At 39.7% G+C, this 18,966-nt stretch overlaps 1 protein-coding gene across 6 annotated transcripts in view; it reads left to right on the top strand.

Annotated features, from left to right (window-relative positions):
- ZMYM4 (zinc finger MYM-type containing 4) overlaps window positions 1-17,615 on the top strand; it is a 182,538-nt gene extending 164,923 nt beyond the window's left edge. For all 6 annotated transcript variants that reach the window (XM_066375822.1, XM_066375825.1, XM_066375823.1 and 3 more), the window contains 7 exons: window positions 342-513; window positions 688-783; window positions 2,075-2,226; window positions 9,444-9,555; window positions 10,977-11,225; window positions 12,856-12,985; window positions 15,054-17,615. In XM_066375822.1, the coding sequence (XP_066231919.1) occupies window positions 342-513; window positions 688-783; window positions 2,075-2,226; window positions 9,444-9,555; window positions 10,977-11,225; window positions 12,856-12,985; window positions 15,054-15,261 (1,119 nt within the window). In that variant the 3' untranslated portion in view covers window positions 15,262-17,615. The remainder of the gene's footprint in view (window positions 1-341; window positions 514-687; window positions 784-2,074; window positions 2,227-9,443; window positions 9,556-10,976; window positions 11,226-12,855; window positions 12,986-15,053) is intronic.
- Window positions 17,616-18,966: the final 1,351 nt, after the last annotated feature.

An 18,966-nucleotide genomic window follows, 5' to 3' on the forward strand; every position in this document is an offset into this window, starting at 1 on the left:
TGTATGTACCCTGATTTATTGATGTCACCCCATTAAAATAAAAATTTATTTATAAAAAAAAAATATTTCCTAATTGCATTGTTTGGGTCCAGATACTGGATCATAGTAAACAAATGTGAGTAAATTATCATTTATGATCTATGTTTCTACCGTTTTTCTTTTCTTGTATGGATTGGACTGAATAATCTGAAGATGTTTATAGATCTAAGAACTGTGAATCTTTTAGCTCTAAATACTAACACTTATATTCTTTAAACTTATGCCCTTTCTAGCTTTGAAAGCCCCAATTCTCAAAGATCCAAAACTAAATTTTATATTACATATTTTTGGAATTCTAACAGGGACGGAAGAAGTCAATAGTGACCATGGAGCCCAGGAGTCTTATTCAAGGAGCCTTTCAGGGGTGCTCAGTGTCCGGGATGACATTGAAGTACATGTATGGGGTAAACGCCTGGAAGAACTGGGTCCAGTGGAAAAATGCCAAGGAAGAGCAGGGGGATCTGAAATGTGGCGGTAAATACACAGCATGAGTTTTTCTTTTGACTTGGGGGTTGGGGAATATAAATAAATAGAGTCAGAATCTACTTTAAAAAGGTAAATTACTAGGTCATATTCCTGTAAAACTTTAGTTTGGGGCTTTAATTTTTCCCCATTTTTATTTAAACTTGTTTATTTTTTTCCTTTCAGGAATTGAACATGCCTCATCTAGCCCATGTTCTGACCCCTTAGGAAATGCTCAAGACCAGGTCCTCTCCCAAGAATCCTCGGAGTCAAGCTGTAGAGGTAAAACTCACTTTTCTCCTGTGGTCACTCTGTCATTGTCAATTTCAAATTATAAATGTAATATTTAAAATTATTTAAAAATGGAAGTCTTGTTAAAAAGAAAAATTGATATACTCCCAATTTTAAAGATGTTTTATAAAGGTAAGGTTGTATCTTCTGAACATGTGTTTACTATGCCAGTGTAAGGGATTTTGTTTCCTTTTCTTGCACTTTATAAGTGGCACAAATTCTTTATCTGTTTACCTCTTCTTCACCTTTCAAGGCTGGCATTGGTGTCACGTCCTCCAGAATATGACCTGACCATTCTCTGTTTATTAGACATTCTTCAATTGCTTTCCTGGAGTCCTGATTAAATCTCTGTCTGAACACCTCTTCTACCATATGTACTGCATTGTCTTTATTTCTTTAACTAAAAAATCCTTGTGATCAGCATCTGTCTTTAATCCGTGTATCCACCAGTGTACACCAGAGCACCTGGGCACAGCCCTCAGTGATTATTCAGCGAATCAAGGAAAAGCTATTGTATTTTTTTTTCTTTTTTTCTGAAATGAGAAGCAGGGAGGCAGAGAGACAGACTACCACATGCGCCTGACTGGATTCCACCGGGCATGCCTACCAGGGGATGATGCTTGGCCCCTCTGGGGCATTGCTTCACTCCAACCAGAGACATTCTAGTGCCTGAGGTGGAGGCCATGGTGCCATCCTCAGCGCCCGGGCCATCTCTGCTCCAATGGAGCCTTGGCTGCGGGAGGGGAAGAGAGAGACAGAGAGGAAGGAGAGGGGGAGGGGGTGGAGAAGCAGATGGGCGCTTCTCCTGTATGCCCTGGCCGGGAATCGAACCTGGGACTCCTGCACGCCAGGCCAATGCTCTACCACTGAGCCAACCAGCCAGGGCCTGTATTTCTTTTTTTAAAGTGTACTTTTAATTTTATTTGAGAAAGATGAGGTAGTAGTTGTGTCACTTTAGTTGTTTATTGATTGCTTCTCATACATGCCTTGACCAGGGGGCTCTGACCAAGCCAGTGATCTCTTTCTCAAGCCAGCGAACTTAGGCTTCAAGCCAGTGACCTTTGGGCTCAAGCCAGTGACCATGGGATCATTTTGATGGTGTCATGCTCAAGCCAGTGACCCTGTGCTTAAGCCAAGCTAACAAGCCTGTGCTCAAACGTGATCTTGGGAGTTTTGAGCTGGGACCTCAGAATCCCAGGTTGATGACACTATATCCACTGCGCCACCACCAAACTATATATTTTTTAAGTTAATATTTCAGATGTTTTCTGCTTTTCTACAGTCCGCCCTATCAAACTGAAGGAAGATATTCTGTCCTGCACTTTTGCTGAGTTGAGTTTGGGCTTATGCCAATTTATCCAAGAGGTGCGGAGACCAAATGGTGAAAAATATGATCCAGACAGTATCTTATACTTGTGCCTTGGAATTCAGCAGGTATCATGTTCAATAATTGTTTTTAAAAATACTGCATTTTTAATAATTCTTATAGAATTTGTGAATTAAGTTGAAAAATTATAGTGTATGTTGGTTGTTTGGTATTGTTCCTATACACTCTTCTTTCTTTTTTTACATCAAAAAATTTCTTTTCAATTCCAGTTTACATTTAGTATTATTTTGTATTGGTTTCAGGTATACAGTATAGTGGTTAGGCAACCATATATTTTACAGAGTGAGTGTTCCCCTTATAATTTTCTATATTTGCTTTTTAAAGAACCACTTATTTGATTTAAAACCTTGATCAGATAGCCTTTGTAAGCTAAATTGAACGTCAGTAGAATAATAGGAATTGAAGACTGCATTTTCTTGTTAAACGGACATAAAAGACATAAATAACAATTCACAAAAGAAGTGACAGGACACTGTGTATATATGTATATATGTATATAAATTGTCATTTTAATTTTTAAAATGCTAATTAAAATAATAGTTGAACTGTTATTTATTGCATTTTCAAAAAGCAGAAAATTATAGCAGTCATTGTTGATTGGTATTCTGTGAGTCTTCATAGCTGGTGGTAGTTTGTAAATACTTTCCAGAAAGCAGTTTGGAGCATATATATCAGGAATATGTTTGAATGTTCCTGTTCTTTTTGCGAGTAATTCACTTTAGGAAGTCTGTCAGAGCTGATGCTCTGATATCATTGCACAAAATTATAAATAACCTCAGTGTCCACCAAAGTGTAATAGTTAAGTAAATTACAGTATATTTATAAAGTATGTTATGTAGCCAATAACAATTGTTGAAAAAGTGACTTCTAGTAACTGTAAAATATGAATATTAAAGCATTCAAATGAACAAGAGTACAAACTTTGTATATCAACAAATTTTACTGAGCGCCAGGTGTGTGCCATCCATACATTCGTTTAGGTAAAAGTTGTGAAGATTTTCAGCAGGCTTCTGCACTCTTGAAATTTGTATTTTGGATCTAAAGAATATTTTTTACTTTTACTAATTCACATGTCAAGAAATAACATGTTTTGCGGCAGTTAATAATTTTCTGATACTTCAAATATAATCAGAACATGTTGTCATTGCTATGATTTCATGCAAAAATTTTTGCACACTTTACACTTTAGATGCACTTCTGTTGTATATAAAATAATTTATGAGACAGATCTTTTCTCTACAATATCTTGTTTTTTGTTGATACTAATAAGTCATTTTATATAATACTGTTACAAAGAGGCCATTAAGTTAACAAATTGCCAAATAGTTGTTACAGGAAGTAAATATGAACCATACATTTATTTTGACAAGAAATAAACTTTCCTTAACTGTAAGGAATTTTAGAAGGTTGCTTATGTTGATCTCTGAGATGTGCTTCCTGTTTTTTTTATTTTATTTTATTTATTTACTTCTTTTTAGTAGGGGGGTGACAGCGACAGGCTGGAAGGGAGAGAGATGAGAAACGTTAATCCTTCATTGCGACACCTTAGTTGTTCATTGATTGTTTTCTCATATGTGCCTTGACCGGGGGCTATAGCAGAGTGAGTGACCCTTTGCTCAAGCCAGCAATCTTGGATTTAAGCCAGCGACCTTTGGGCTCAAGCCAGCGACCATGGGGTCATATCTGTGATCCCACGCTCAAGCCAGAAACCCTGTATTCAAGCTGGTGAGCCCACACTCAAACCGGATGAGCCTGTGCTCAAACTGGCAACCTCAGGGTTTGAACCTGGGTCCTCAGCATGCCAGTCCGATGCTCTATCCACTGTGCCACTGCCTCATCAGGCCTGTTTTTTCTTTGGAGCAGAAACGCGCTAATTGTAAGGAATTTTGAAAATACAGAAAAATCTAAAAAGTACTAAACAAGTATAAGATTAACACCTGAACCACCACTATTGACATTAACTAGGGAGGGAATAACTGGCAAAAGAAACAAACAGGCAGGTAACAGAAGAAAATGAACAGATGGCTAATAGACAATGTATGAGGAACACCTAATAATCATTCACTATGTCTATGTATTAATATAAGCCCATTTAATAAGTTACTTAATTAGTGTGGCCCTGTGAAGTTTAAGAGCTTTTACCATCTCTGTTTTCTGGTGAGGAACTTGAGGCACAGTGAGTTAGGTTAACTTGTCTAGGGTCTTTTTTTTTTGAGACAGAAGCAGAGGGTCAGAGAGAGGGACAGACTGATAGGAAAGGAGAGATGAGAAGCATCAATTCTTTGTTGAGGCACCTTAGTTGTTCATTGATTGGTTTCTCATCTGTGCCTTGATGGGGAGCAGGGGCTCCAGCAGAGCAAGTGACCCCTTGCTCAAGCCAGTGACCTTGGGCTTCAAGCCAGAGACCTTTGGGCTCAAGCTAGCGACCATGGGGTCATGTCTATGACTCCACGCTCAAGCCAGCAACCCTACACTCAAGCTGGTGACCTCGGGGTTTCGAACCTGGGTCCTTCGCGTCCCAGTCCGATGCTCTATCCACTGCGCCACTGCCTGGTCAGGCATGTCTAGGGTCTTAAAGTTAGTAAACAGTGGGGCCAGTATGTAAACCCAGGTAGTTCACCTTCAGGGTATATGCTTATGAACACTGTGTTACGCTGCTTCTCTAATTTAAAAAGTTGCTCAGGTATAATTAGGGGAAATTTTCATCTATCAGATGGATTAAAAATTTTAAAGATTGAGAAATCAGTAATACCAACTATTAGTGAAGATACTGTTTACACTGTTGGAGGACCTTTTCAGGTAATAAGTTAACAATGGCTGTTAAATCTTTAAATGAGTATATATTCTTCAATCTAGCAAACCCATTTCATTGATCATTGTCTCTCCCCAAAGAAAAGCATACACATACCAGTAATTTCAGTGTAACGCTGATTTTAACAGAAAAATGGAAACCCTCTAAGTGTTCATCAAAAGAATACTGTTTCAATCAATAATATGTCTTATACTATTGAATACCATACAATAGTTAAAAAAGGAATCAATTGCTTATATTGATAATGACATGGAAAATGCTTATAGGCATACATTTTATTTTATTTTATTTTATTTTTTATTTTTTTAGAGAAGAGAGAGAGAGAGAGAGAGAGGAGAGAGAATCAGAGAGAGAGAAGGGGGGAGGAGCTGGAAGCATCAACTCCCATATGTGCCTTGACCAGGCAAGCCCAGGGCTTTGAACTGGCGACCTCAGCATTTCCAGGTCAATGCTTTATCCACTGCGCCACCACAGGTCAGGCGTAGGCATACATTTTAAAAAGTAAAAAAGTAACTCGTAGGCCCTGGCCGGTTGGCTCAGCGGTAGAGCGTCAGCCTGGCGTGCGGGGGACTCGGGTTCGATTCCCGGCCAGGGCACATAGGAGAAGCGCCCATTTGCTTCTCCACCCCCACCCCCTCCTTCCTCTCTGTCTCTCTCTTCCCCTCCCGCAGCCAAGGTTCCATTGGAGCAAAGATGGCCCGGGCACTGGGGATGGCTCCTTGGCCTCTGCCCCAGGCGCTAGAGTGGCTCTGGTCGCAACAGAGCAATGCCCCGGAGGGGCAGAGCATCGCCCCCTGGTGGGCAGAGCTTCGCCGGGTGGATCCCGGTCGGGCGCATGCAGGAGTCTGTCTGACTGTCTCTCCCCGTTTCCAGCTTCAGGGAAAAAAAAAAAAAAAAAAGTAACTTGTAAAACTACATTTGTAGTGTAATATTTGTATTGTTATGGAAAAATACCCATAACATAAAATGTACAATTCAGTGGCATTAAGTGCATTCATAATGTGCAACTGTCACCACTATCTGGTTCTAGAACTTCAATCACCCCATATGTAATCCCTCTACCCATTAAGCAGTTACGTTTTTTATTACCCTCCCATCCTGTTGCTATTTTTATGGATTTGCCTATTTGGGGTTATTTCATATAAGTAGAATTAATTATACAGTATGTGGCCTTTTGTGTCTGGCTATTTTCACTGAACATAGTGTTTTCAAGGTTTATCAGTGTTGTGGCATGAATCAGTACTTTTTCCCTTTTTTGACCGAATAGTATTTCATTGTTGGATATGCCACATTTTGCTTATCCATTCATCTGTTGTTGAACATTTGAGTTGTTTACACCTTTTGATTATTATGAATAGTGAGTGCTACTGTGAACATTCATATACCAGTTTTTGTTTGAACAACTGTTTTCAGTTCTTTGGGGATATGCCTAGGGGTCGAATTGTAGGGTCATGTGGTAACTATGATTAGCTTGTTGAGAAACCACTAAACTGTTTTCCAGAATGGCTGCACCATTGTATGTTGCCAACAACAATGTATGAGGGCTTCATTATCTCTAGTTCCTTGCCAACACTTAATTTTTGTTTGTTCTATCTTACTGTGTTTTTGCATTTCCCTAATGACTGATAACATCAAGCATCTCTTTCTGTACTTGTTGACCATTTGTATATATTCTTTGGAGAAATGTTTATTTAAGTCCTTTGCCTGTTTTTTAATTGGATTTTTTGTCTTGTTGTTTAGTTGTAGGATTGCTTTAGGTGTTTTGGATATTTAACTCTTATTAGATAGGCAGTTTGCAAATACATATTTTCTCCCATTCTTTGGGTTTTCTTTTCACTCCCTTGATAGTGTACTTTGATGCATAAACATTTTTAATTTTGATGAAGTTCAATTTATTTTTTTCTTCTGTTGCTTGTGCTTTTGGTATTATATCTAAGAATCCATTGCCAAATTCAAGTTCATAAAGAGTTACCCCTGTGTTTTTATATTGTGAGTTAAGGATAATGGGGTATGTGGATATCCAGGTCTCCTAGTACCATTTGTAAGACTTCTTTCTGACATCTGAATTGAAAATCATGTGGCTAAATATCTACATGTGTTTATTTTGGACTCTCAATTCTAATACTATATGACTATTCTTTTAAATTTTTTTAATTGATTTTAGAGAGAGAAGAAGGGGGAGAGGGAGAGATAGAAACATCATTGTGTTGGTACACCTTATTTATACACTCATTGGGCTGGTTTTGTATCTGCCCTGACTGGGCATTAAACCTGAAAACTTGATGTATTGAGGCAACACTCTAACCAGCTGAGCTACCCACCCAGGACTGATATGGTTATTCTTAGGCAGCACACACTGTTTTATTACTGTAGCGTTGTTAGTAAGTTTTGAAATCAGGAAGTGTGATTCCTTAAGATTCTTTTGGCTACTTGAGGTTTCTAGCAATTCCGTGTGAATTTTAGGATTGGATTTTACATTTCTGCCAAAAAAAAAAAAAAGCCATTGGGATTTTGATAAAGTTGCATTGAATTTGTAGATTGTTTTGGGGAATATTGCCATCTTAACAGCATTCTCTTCAGATCCATGAATACAAGATATTTTTCTTAGATCCTTAATTTTTCTCAGCAATTTTTTGTAGTTTTAGGTATCATGTACATATCAAGTACATGTCAAGGCACATGTAAGTCATGTACCTCCTTGGTTTTATTCTTAAAATCTTGTTCTTTTTGGAACTGGTGTAAATGCAGTTGTTTTCTTAATTTGCTATTTGGATTGTTCATTGCCACTGATTTTCATGTTGCTTGTATCCTGCCACCTTACTGAATTCATTGACTAGCTCAGATAACTAGGTGTTTGTTTATTCTACTATATATATAGGATTGTGTCATATTAAATACAGATAGTTTTACTTCTTCCTTTCCTATTTGGATGTTTCTTTTTTTCTTCTTACTTGCCTGATCATTTTGGTTAGAATTTTCAGTACAATTTGGAATAGAAGTGGTATAAGAATAGGTATTTTTGACTTGTTCCTGTTGTAAGGGGAAGTGATTTTAAAAAGACAGAAGACATATATTTTACGTGTACTCATATATTTGAATAAATGTACAAAATTCAACTCTGTATTTAAAAAGTAATTATAATTTTTTATTGAATTTATTGGGATGATACTGGTTAACAAATGATACAGGTTTCAAGTACACAAGTCTACAACACAAAGGAATTTTTTTTAAGATTGAAATACTCCTAAATGACGATAATAGTTGTCTTTGTGTGGTGAGTTTCAGTTTGTCTTTCTTCCACTTTCCTGTATTTTAAACTTTGTTTTCCACAATGAGGATATATTTTTAAGTTGGGAAAATAACTTCATTAAAAGAAGAAAAAGAAGAATACTTTCCAGCAACAAAATGGTTAATCTGGCAATGTGATCATCAGTTGCCTTTCCAGAGACCTATAAGAATGCACATTGAAATGGTGTTCAATTTGTAGTAGCTAGAATAAATTTAAGTAGAAAAATTTTTCTCCTAGTCATATGTTCATAGAAAAGCAGGAAACCAAGATAGTCATAGAAATATAAATTTAAAATACCAAATCTTAAAAACATTAAAATACTTTAGCCTCTAATCATATGCTGCCTTATATTGCTCTGTAAATGCTCATTGTGTGTCCTGATTTCTATCTGACCTGACCTGTACCCCCAAAATTTTTTTATTAATTTTAATTTATTGTGTTAGCATGATTTCAAGAGTCCCTCTCAGTATAACACCCTAACCCCCAACCACGTGCTCCCATTACACACACCCCCAATTTTTTAACAATACCCGGCTGTTGCTTGTTTCCCATCCTGTGATGCGGCTCTTGCTGGCTATAATTAGCATAGTTTTACGTCCCACAGTTAGACTTGAACTTATTGAAGGCTGTGTTGTGAGGCAGAGAATTGAGAGCTATGATTAGAAGGCTCCAAATAGGTCTTGAATTTGGGCATCCTCAGGTCAACTAGCTCACTGTATTGTTCCAGGAGGTGATTTTGTAACTAAGCTGGAAAACAAAACCTTCTGGGAGATCTGCAGATACATATACTGTGAGTTAGAAAAATGATTCGGGAAATACAAATTAGGGCCCATTTTTATTATATCAGTTTCATAAACTGAGTAGAAGTAATAATTTATTACAAGTTTTCTGAATCATTTATGCTTTACAAAGGAAATAGAAAACTTTACCTTGCAAGCTCAGTGTTCCAGATGAGGTCAGTCTATGTGAAAGGAATCTTTAGCTTGTATCCTTAAAATGGTTCACAATATTATAAGGGCAAAAATGAAGGGTAAGCTGTATTCCAAAATAAATTTATTGGTGTGACATCGGTTAATAACATTTTATGATTCACTTAAAATAATCTTTAGAAAACTTGTGTTCTTTTTTTATCAACATGTGTTTTCATTTTTTTTCTCTTGTAGTACCTGTTTGAAAATGGTAGAATAGATAACATTTTTACAGAGCCCTATTCCAGATTTATGATTGAACTTACCAAACTCTTGAAAATATGGGAACCTACAATACTTCCTAATGGTAGGCTGATTGCTTTTTATGTTGATTCTTTTCATGCTCTGCCCTCTGAGATTGTCTTAAGTGTTAAGGTTATCTTTTAATAAATTGTTAATATTTTATTTCTGTCCTGACTTATCATGTATTTGGACTTCAGAGGAGAAAGTCTTTGGTTTATTATTATTTTAGTAAAACTCTAACTTTCAAACAGTACGTGTACATGTACTGACTGTTGAAAACAAAGGTTCCAGTTACATTTTCCAAAACTGGTTAATCTGGCCGTGTTGGTAAAGTTGCTCACTGTAGCAGTAAGTGTTGCGTATTCCACTTCTAAACTCTGTTAGCCATGGACCTTTTTCAGTTGTTTATTAAACTTGAACTGGTTGTTGAGAGTTAAGTCTTCGTCTTCGAACTGTCTCTGAGCATACATCGTTGGACAGATCCCTAGTTCGCTCCTGGGCTTAGGCTCCTTGACTGTGTGACTGGGAGGTTGAATGTGGTGCCCTGGAATTTGCGCCCCTTTCTCTTGGGCTGCAGGCACCGTTGAGGCATTCTGGGCAGCGAGGTGGCGGGATGCACAGAGCAGAGAGGAGGCCAGGGGCATAGATCTGGCAGTAGTACATGTTTGTGGGTGGTCGGTCTCCCACAAACAATGCAGAATATGCAACAAAGAGGATTGGGGAGAGATGAGGAAAGACCTCCATTTAAGGGGTTTCCTGGAGAAGGTGCATTTAAAATTATACTTATTTTAATTATTTTGCAGGACCTCTGCTTTTCAAGAAAAATCCCAAATAAGTCATTATGAATTTATCAATCAATAGAAATTTAAAATAGAGGGCATTATCTGCCTTCTAATGATCTTAGCTAAAAAAACTGAACCAGTTAACAGTAAGTGTATTGATCTCAAACAGGAGCCTGAAACTGGCCCGTGGGCCAGATTTTCCTGCCTGTTAGTCCATGAGCTATAAAAATGATTTTTACCTCTTAAATGGTTTGGGGGGGAATAACCAAAGAAAGAATGATATTCCGTGGCATGTGAGAATTACGTGAAATTCAAAATTGTCTATAAATAAACTTTATTGCTTATTATATCCATATCAATTTGTTTATATATTGTCTACAGCTTCTTATCTTCTGTAACAACAAAGTCATTCAGAGCTTACATGGCCCACAGTGCTTAAAACATTCACCATCTGGCTCATTACAGAAAATGTTTGCCAGGCCCTGGTCTGAAATAACAACAGAGTAACACTAGCTCAGGGGGCTGCTGCCCGAGTCTGCTTCCGTGGGGTCGTCTGGGCCTTTTCTGCTTTTCTGTGTGAGGAGGAGAGGGAAGGAAAGGAGCAACCAGTCTTTTTCTCCCTCATATCTTCCTATCTGAGAAGTTGAGAAATCAGTCTTATTTATCAGGAGCTTAACACCGTTTCTTCTCCTCTTCGGTGCAGGGTACATGTTCTCTCGCATTGAAGAAGAGCATTTGTGGGAGTGTAAACAGCTGGGCGCTTACTCACCAATTGTCCTCTTGAACACCCTCCTTTTCTTCAATACCAAATACTTTCAACTAAAGAATGTTACTGAGCACTTGAAGCTTTCCTTTGCCCACGTGATGAGACGGACCAGAATTTTGAAGTACAGTACCAAGATGACATATCTGAGGTTCTTCCCACCCTTACAAAAGCCAGAGTCGGAACCAGGTGTGTGGTGGGAGTTCGTAAGATTTCTGTTGAAGTCTCATTAGTATTCAAATAGGAAGTGATTGCAGAGGGGTGATTAAATTCTAGACATGGCAAAGTGTAGCTTTAGTTTAACATTTAAATACTTTTATGTCATGGTTAGGTTGATGGCTTCTCTCAGAATGAGAGGAATCACTTGTGTCAGTGTCAGTATACTTTTATTGGCTTTGAGATTAGAAATTCTGATTTCATTTGTAGAACCCAAATAATCCTCATTTTAAAAGTTCCCAGGGAATTTTAAATATATAGCCAAGTTGAGAATCACTGAGTTAGAGGCAACAGATGGATGGGTTCATTGCTACTTAAAAGGAATCTGTTTAACTTTTAAATCTATTGTTTCTAAATCTTTTTTTTTTTTTTTTACTGGAACACCTCTTTTTAGTTAACATAAATTGTCCAATTCTGAAGGAACTTAAAAAGCTGGCCTAGAGTATACTTTATTGATTTTGAACAAAATTGTAAGTTCTAAAATTCCCAAAGTCAAGTTGTTACTTTCTTTGGATAAGAGTGAAATTTAGTATTTTGAATGTGATAATTTTGAATTACCAAAAGAAAAATCTTAAAGAATAAATGCGGTTGATCATTGTGTTAACTGTTTTCTCAACTGCACCTTTACTTTAGAAAATACTAAAGTTCTCTTATTTCACCCCATGTCTGTTCTCTTTCTTTTGATTTGTCGTATATAGTCGAATTTGTGCTCTTAATTGATATTAATTGGGGGAGGGAGAACCAACCAGGTACCATTTCCCTGTTTTCTGATTTTAGGTGCTTTACAAGATTCATAATAAGTTCAGCTTCTTTTCTGAATGAGTAACTAGCACAGTCTTTCTATTTAGATAGCCTCTCCATAGAAAAGTGGGGTGAATTGTGTTTTAGTGATAACAAATCCAGGAAGCTGGGGAAAGTTTTGTGCCCACTGTTAAGAGCAGCTGCAAGAAGAGAAGAAAACCTTCTTCCCCAGGTTCTCAGCTCCACCCACTGTTCTCTTGAAGATTGAATGTAAGAGTGGGAAAGAAAGAGCCCACTTTCCACTCTTGACCTTTGGCTTCTGCATAATTCTGTTGGTGGAAAAGGCTTTGCTGTTTTCTTACCAAATTCTCACTTTACTGAGAATTTCTTTTCCCAACAAAGATTCCGTTTCTCATAATACTGTGACAAATAAAAGAAACCTTGACAAATGCCCAGTGGCCACTGATGCACCACACTAGGAATATTTTTAGGTAAAGAGGTGACAGCTTCTGTGTCGATGTCTACAATAGGAGAAGAGCAGGTGAAACCCTTAAGAATCTTGTGCCTAATAAGATCTCTCAGTCTGGCTCGGAATTGAGACACTGTAGCACCGTGCTTTTTGCTGTGCTGCCCCACTCTGGTGAGCAGAGAAACACTGTAGGGGGGCCTGGTTTTGTTCAGGGCTATTAACCCTGCACTGAGAGTACTGTATGTAGCCCCTTGTCAGGGCTGAGGAAGTACTAGCTGAAGGAGCAAGTGACAGCACGGGGGAGGGAGCGACAGTTCTGACGGGAAGCAAAGCTAGTTGAGTGTCTTGAGACTTGAAAAAAATAATCTAACGATGATTATTTTCTACCTCAAGATAAACTGACTGTTGGCAAGAGGAAACGAAATGAAGATGACGAGGTTCCAGTAGGGGTGGAGATGGCTGAGAACACAGACAACCCGCTTAGGTGCCCCGTCCGGCTTTACGAGTTCTACCTGTCCAAATGGTGAGCGACCGTCCTCAGACCGACAGCGCCGCTTCGCAGAGCAGCTAACCTATTTTGGATTTTGGTTGCTTGAATATTAGAACTGTAGCTTGCTTGTGACTGAAGTCAAAGCCTGAAGACAAGGATTTACCTCACATTTCATTATTTCCTCATTCTACTATCTGCTTGGGTTTTTTGGGGTTTTTTTAGTGAGAGGAAGGGAGGCAGAGAGACTCCTGCATGTGCCTGACCAGGATCCACCCGGCATGCCCACTAGGGGGCGATGCTCTTCCCATCTGAGGCCCTAGCTCCATTGTAACCAGAGCCTGAGGCAGAGGTCATGGAGCCATCCTCAGCGCCCGGGGCCAACTCGCTCTAATCAAGCCATGGCTGCAGGAAAGGAGGAGAGAGAGAGAGTGGGAGAGAGAAAGAAGTGAACAGGGGAGGGGTAGAAAAACAGACGGGCGCTTCTCCTGTGTGCCCTGACCAGGAATCGAACCTGGGACATCCACACTCTGGGCTGACGCTCTACCACTGAGCCAGCCTGCCAGGACTTCTGCCTGGATGTTGAACCAAGAAACAAATTGTTTTATCTTGATAATCTTTTTCCCATAAGTCTCTTCAAAACCAAGAATAAGAATCCCTGCCATTGTTTGATCTTTACAACTGTTACTCAACCTTTTTTTTTTTTTTTTTTTTTTTTTTTTCATTTTTCTGAAGCTGGAAACAGGGAGAGACAGTCAGACAGACTCCCGCATGCGCCGGACCGGGATCCACCCAGCACGCCCACCATGGGGCGACGCTCTGCCCACCAGGGGGCGATGCTCTGCCCATCCTGGGCGTCGCCATGTTGCGACCAGAGCCACTCTAGCGCCTGGGGCAGAGGCCACAGAGCCATCCCCAGCGCCTAGGCCATCTTTGCTCCAATGGAGCCTTGGCTGTGGGAGGGGAAGAGAGAGACAGAGAGGAAAGCGCGGCGGAGGGGTGGAGAAGCAAATGGGCGCTTCTCCTGTGTGCCCTGGCCGGGAATCGAACCCGGGTCCTCCGCACGCTAGGCCGACGCTCTACCGCTGAGCCAACCGGCCAGGGCCTGTTACTCAACCTTTATGTGATATCTAAACTGCTGTGATTTTATTATTTTATATAGGAAAGATATTTTGTGTGTGTACGTGTGTGTGTGTGTGTGTGTGTGAAAGACACAGAGAGAGAGACAAATAGGAAGGGAGAGCGATGGAAAGCATCAGTTCTTTGTTGCGACACCTTAGTTGTTCATTGATTGCTTTATCATATGTGCCTTGACTGCGGGCCTTCAGCAGACCAAGTAACCCCTTGCTCAAGCCAGCGACCTTCGGCTTCAAGCCAGCAACCTTTGGGTTCAAGCCAGCGACCACGGGGTCATGTCTATGATCCCACGCTCAAGCCAGCAACCCTGCACTGAAGGGGGAGCTGACTGAGCCCGCATTCAAGCCAGTGACCTCTGGGTTTTGAACCTGGGTCCTCAGCATCACAGGCTGACGCTCTATCCACTGCATCACTGCTTGGTCAGGCTAGACAAGATGTTTAAAGAATAGGTTATATTTCTAAACCTATAAATACAAAAACTATTTTTTAAGGAATTAAATTTTTGAGTGGTCTTTTTCTTATGGAAATTTTAAAGCCTTTTTTTCTCCAAGAAATACAGTTGGCTGGGTTTGCCCTTGGCTAATGTGCAGTGAGGGCCCGGGGTTCATCCCAGGGTAGCGGGTGCTGAGGAAATGTGGTTTCCAGCCATAGTGTTAAAAGTGAGTTGAATTTTGGTTGCTCCTAAAGTACAAGTACTAAAGTTTGTGAAGGATTTACACTTTGTTCTCTACTAACACTATCCTCACTTTCAAGCCAGCACGCACGCTTCACTGAGTGGGGGAAGACGGTCACAGCTGCTCCGGGGGAGGCTCACGGGGGCGGCTCACGGGGCGGTGTGTGTCTGCGGGGCCGCTGCTTGTCTGCGATGCTAGTTTCGTAGTAGAGTGAAGTCGCGGGCCATTACGTTAAAGAGTTCTGTATTTCCACTGCTCTGATCCCCAACTTTCTTTCTTTTTGCTGTGGCCAGTTCTGAAAGTGTGAAGCAGAGGAATGATGTGTTTTACCTTCAGCCTGAGCGCTCCTGTGTTCCGAACAGCCCCATGTGGTACTCCACATTCCCGATAGACCCCGGGACCCTGGACACCATGCTAACACGTATCCTCATGGTGAGAGAGGTACATGAAGAACTTGCCAAAGCCAAATCTGAAGACTCTGACGTGGAATTATCAGATTAAAGCAGAAGTGGGTTCTTATTTTCATACACATCGGTATGCACCAAACTGTGAATGCATCCAGCTTTGGAAAACGATGTATACGCCCAAGTCCTCTTGACTTGATGATAAGATAATGGAAAACAGATGACTCGTGAACCACAGTGTGGGTGTACAAATGAAAACTGAAGGAAAGATTATGAAATGAGAAATGTTGTTCTTTGGCAGTGATATAGTTCTTAGACATCTTCAGAATGACTAACCAGTTTCTCTGAGTGGTGCATAGTCTTATTTTGTTTGGGAATAACAAATTGTGGAATATTTTTAAGGAAAACTGTTATATAAAACTCAACCATAGTAACCTTAGACCTTAGAGAGGTAGCTTTGGAGTGAAACCTTGGCTGCAATAGGCTACTCGGGCAAGCTCTATGTGAGAGTGGGGTCAGCACAGAGCTAAGAGTGACATCAGATGAGGACTGTGGGACCCAGACTTGAAGACCCAATAAAAATACTCAGCTTTTCTTAAAAGGTAGAGAGTGAAGTGGTCTTGATTTTGTTTTTCACTGCCAATCCAGTTCTGTGAAGGACAGAGCCTCTGGTGCTCCTGCCAGTGGCCCCTCACATCAGGGAAAAGGGCCTTCCCTGCTCTTCACACAGGCCTGTGTCCCTTCTGCTTGCTGAGTGTAGCCTTCTCAGCTGTGGGTCGGATGTGGGTGAATTAAGGGAACGGGTGAAACTCTGCAGACCAGTTCGCTATACACAGACCATCTGTGGAGCCCGTTAGACCCAAGTGTCCTGCCATGTTCTTAGAAACCCACTCAGATGCCCACCTCTCTGGTGTCGGCCGTGCTGCTGCTGTCTCGTGTGAGCCGTGGTCCACAGACACGGGGCTCTCCTTTGTTTCCATTTATCCCCAAATGGCAGCTTTTCTTTCATTGTTTTATCTTCCTATTTCCTGAGTAATTCTTTTTATTTTGTTGTTTGCACCAGTTTCTGGAGGCCCTTGTCATTTCAAAAAAGATAGTCTCAGCTCTGGCAAACCTGTGGATGATTCCACAAAGACACAGTATTACTTAGGTACCACGATTCTGGTAGAAGAGACCCTAGTGTGTTTCTGTAGAAAGCATTTGGAGATGACCTTGTTGTCCTAAGAAACTTGAAAATGGGGCTCCTGGGGTTAGGATGCAAAGACATGGACTGTCTTGCATTTTCACAAGCAGGTCTTAGAGCATATTCCAGACTAGCTGTTTTAGTGGTTTACTGAGGATTGCAAGTCATAGGTGTGTTTGACATATCGATCCATCTCCCCCATCTCCATTCTCAGTTTCTTCCCCACAAAATTTTGAATCAAAGCTTTTATAATGTTGGCTAATCAAAGAACTCCTTTAGCAGAGGTTAATTTGACCCTATCATAGAAATGAGAGAAGCCCAAAAGTCCCTTAGAAATTTTAACCTTGAAAGACTTTTCAGTACGCCCCATTTTTTAGATGGGAGTGGCAGGTGTGTTATTTTTTTTTTAAGTACATTTAACTACAGTAAAAATTTAAAAGTAGGCCTTTTGACATTGTGTACTTGCTGGTTCTGTCCCTCTGCCTGTAACAAATTTCATTTTTGTTACTGAGAATTGTGTGAAAGAATTAAATCTGCCCCAGTTCTGTATGATTTAATTCCGTCTGTGTTCGTCATTTCTGAATAGGAAACTTCCTTCCAGACCGTGCTCAGTACGGAGGAGAAACAGTTAAACTGTCTGAGTCTGCCAATAAACTGTCCAGAAACTTCAGGTGGGACAGTCCCCACTATATTCACTTTATGTTTTGTATGTAAAACAAATATTCTTGGCACAGTAGGTAAATTGTTATAAAACATCGGAGAGAAAAAAATAATTTGTATATTGTAACTGAGAACAGCCAACACCGCAGGTAAATGACTGTATGTGATTTAAATTGCATGTTAGCCCGCAGACTTGTCCAGACCCTAAATTACTTCTTATGAGAAAATATTGGTCAGACCTCATAGCTGTTACGTTTCCAATTATTTGCTTTTTAAAAATCCTATTAAAATTATGTTAAATTACATTTTTTCTCCAGGGGAGAAAAAAAAACATCAAACACACAAGAAAAACATCTAAGTTATCCTTTCTGTTCTTTTAATTTTTTTTAAACCACTTTTGGGTTTTCATCTGCAGAAACCGCAGAAATATTCCCTTAGAATAAAATAGTATATTTGTATTTGATGGGTGAGTTACTCTTTTTCTTTATGTCTTGAAAGAATTAAATTTTTTTTCTGTGTGACCATGTTGATACGACCCAACAGATGGTACATAACAAGAAAGCAGTTTTCAGAAAATAAATTATTTGGTATTTACTCAGTCCAGTGAACATACTGTTTCATTGCTGTCTTTGGTTGTTTTCTTCCATCAAAAATCTTGTTCCCATTTTTAGTTAATCTATTAACCTATATTCAAAGCCTTAAAAGCTAAAAATATCAGGTATACTTATATATTTTTTTGAGATTTACAAAGCTTGCTTCCATTCAACTTATACAATTTAGAAATTGTGGGATTAGAATAAAGGATATGTTTATTTTTAGGATAGATACATTTTTGGGGAATATGAAACTAAATGGCATTTTCCTTAGATTCTAGAGTTATCTTTATATTGTACAAATATACCTTCAAATTTCATATAAACTTTCAATCTGCCTGCCCTGTGGCATTCCTAATTTTGTAAAACAGGAGTTTTCGCAAAAGTCTAAAGTAAAATGAATTTTTATAAATGAATCCCAGTTTTCTGTAAAATTCAGGATTTAATTTTCCATGTGAATAAGAAGATTTCCTATGATACTGAGTTGAAATTTTAGGACAGAATTAAGCAGTAATACCCCCCTGCCCCTCATCTGTCATCATCATACGTTCCTACAGTCAGAGAGGTAATCAGCATTGTTACAGAGAGGGAAGGCGAGATTTGGGAGCCTAGTCTTTTCACTTAACTGGTTTTATAGGTTACTTAACCTGTCTGTGCCTCAGTTTTCTCATAAAGTGGAATAAAATAATCTTTTATAGGTTGTGCTCAGCACATAGGAGGCTTTCAGATGTCAAGCAAAGATATAGGCACCCGTATGTTCATTGCAGCATTATTCACAAAAGCCAAGACATGGAAACAGCGCGGTTGTCTTTTGACAGATCCTTGGATAAAGATGTCCATGTATAAATGGAATACTACTCAGCCACATAAAAAGTAAAGGTAGAATGTGTTACCTTTTAAACAGGCGGAAGGGAATCGTCTGTTGCTACTCTGTGGAAAGTGGGGTTGGGGGGCAGTACAGTAAGTAGAAATTGTGAAATAGCAGAAATAAGTTCTGAGTTACAATGAATGAAAACATCTTAAATGTAACTGGAGGCCGATTCTCACCCTTTGCATAGAGACATTAGTGTCTGGGGAATGAAAGCATGGAGGAGTTGTTTGCCTGGAGCCCGGGGAAGCTGCTGGTGAGAGGTGCCCCAGTGAAGCAGCCCAGAGCAGCCATTGAGGCCGCGGGTGCCGGCGCGCTTAGGAGACTGACTGCACTGTGCAAACAGCTCAGTGATTGAGAAATGAGTCCATACTATTGAGAATGGGAGCCGAATTACTCACTGTCTGAGAAAGGATTAGTGAACATGGAAAGGGAGAAAGCTGGAAAGAACCCTGAAGTGTTGAATTGAAATTGGAAGAATTATTATGAACTCCTAGG

Source organism: Saccopteryx leptura, chromosome 3 (assembly GCF_036850995.1).
Source record: "Saccopteryx leptura isolate mSacLep1 chromosome 3, mSacLep1_pri_phased_curated, whole genome shotgun sequence".
Lineage (NCBI taxonomy): Eukaryota > Metazoa > Chordata > Mammalia > Chiroptera > Emballonuridae > Saccopteryx > Saccopteryx leptura.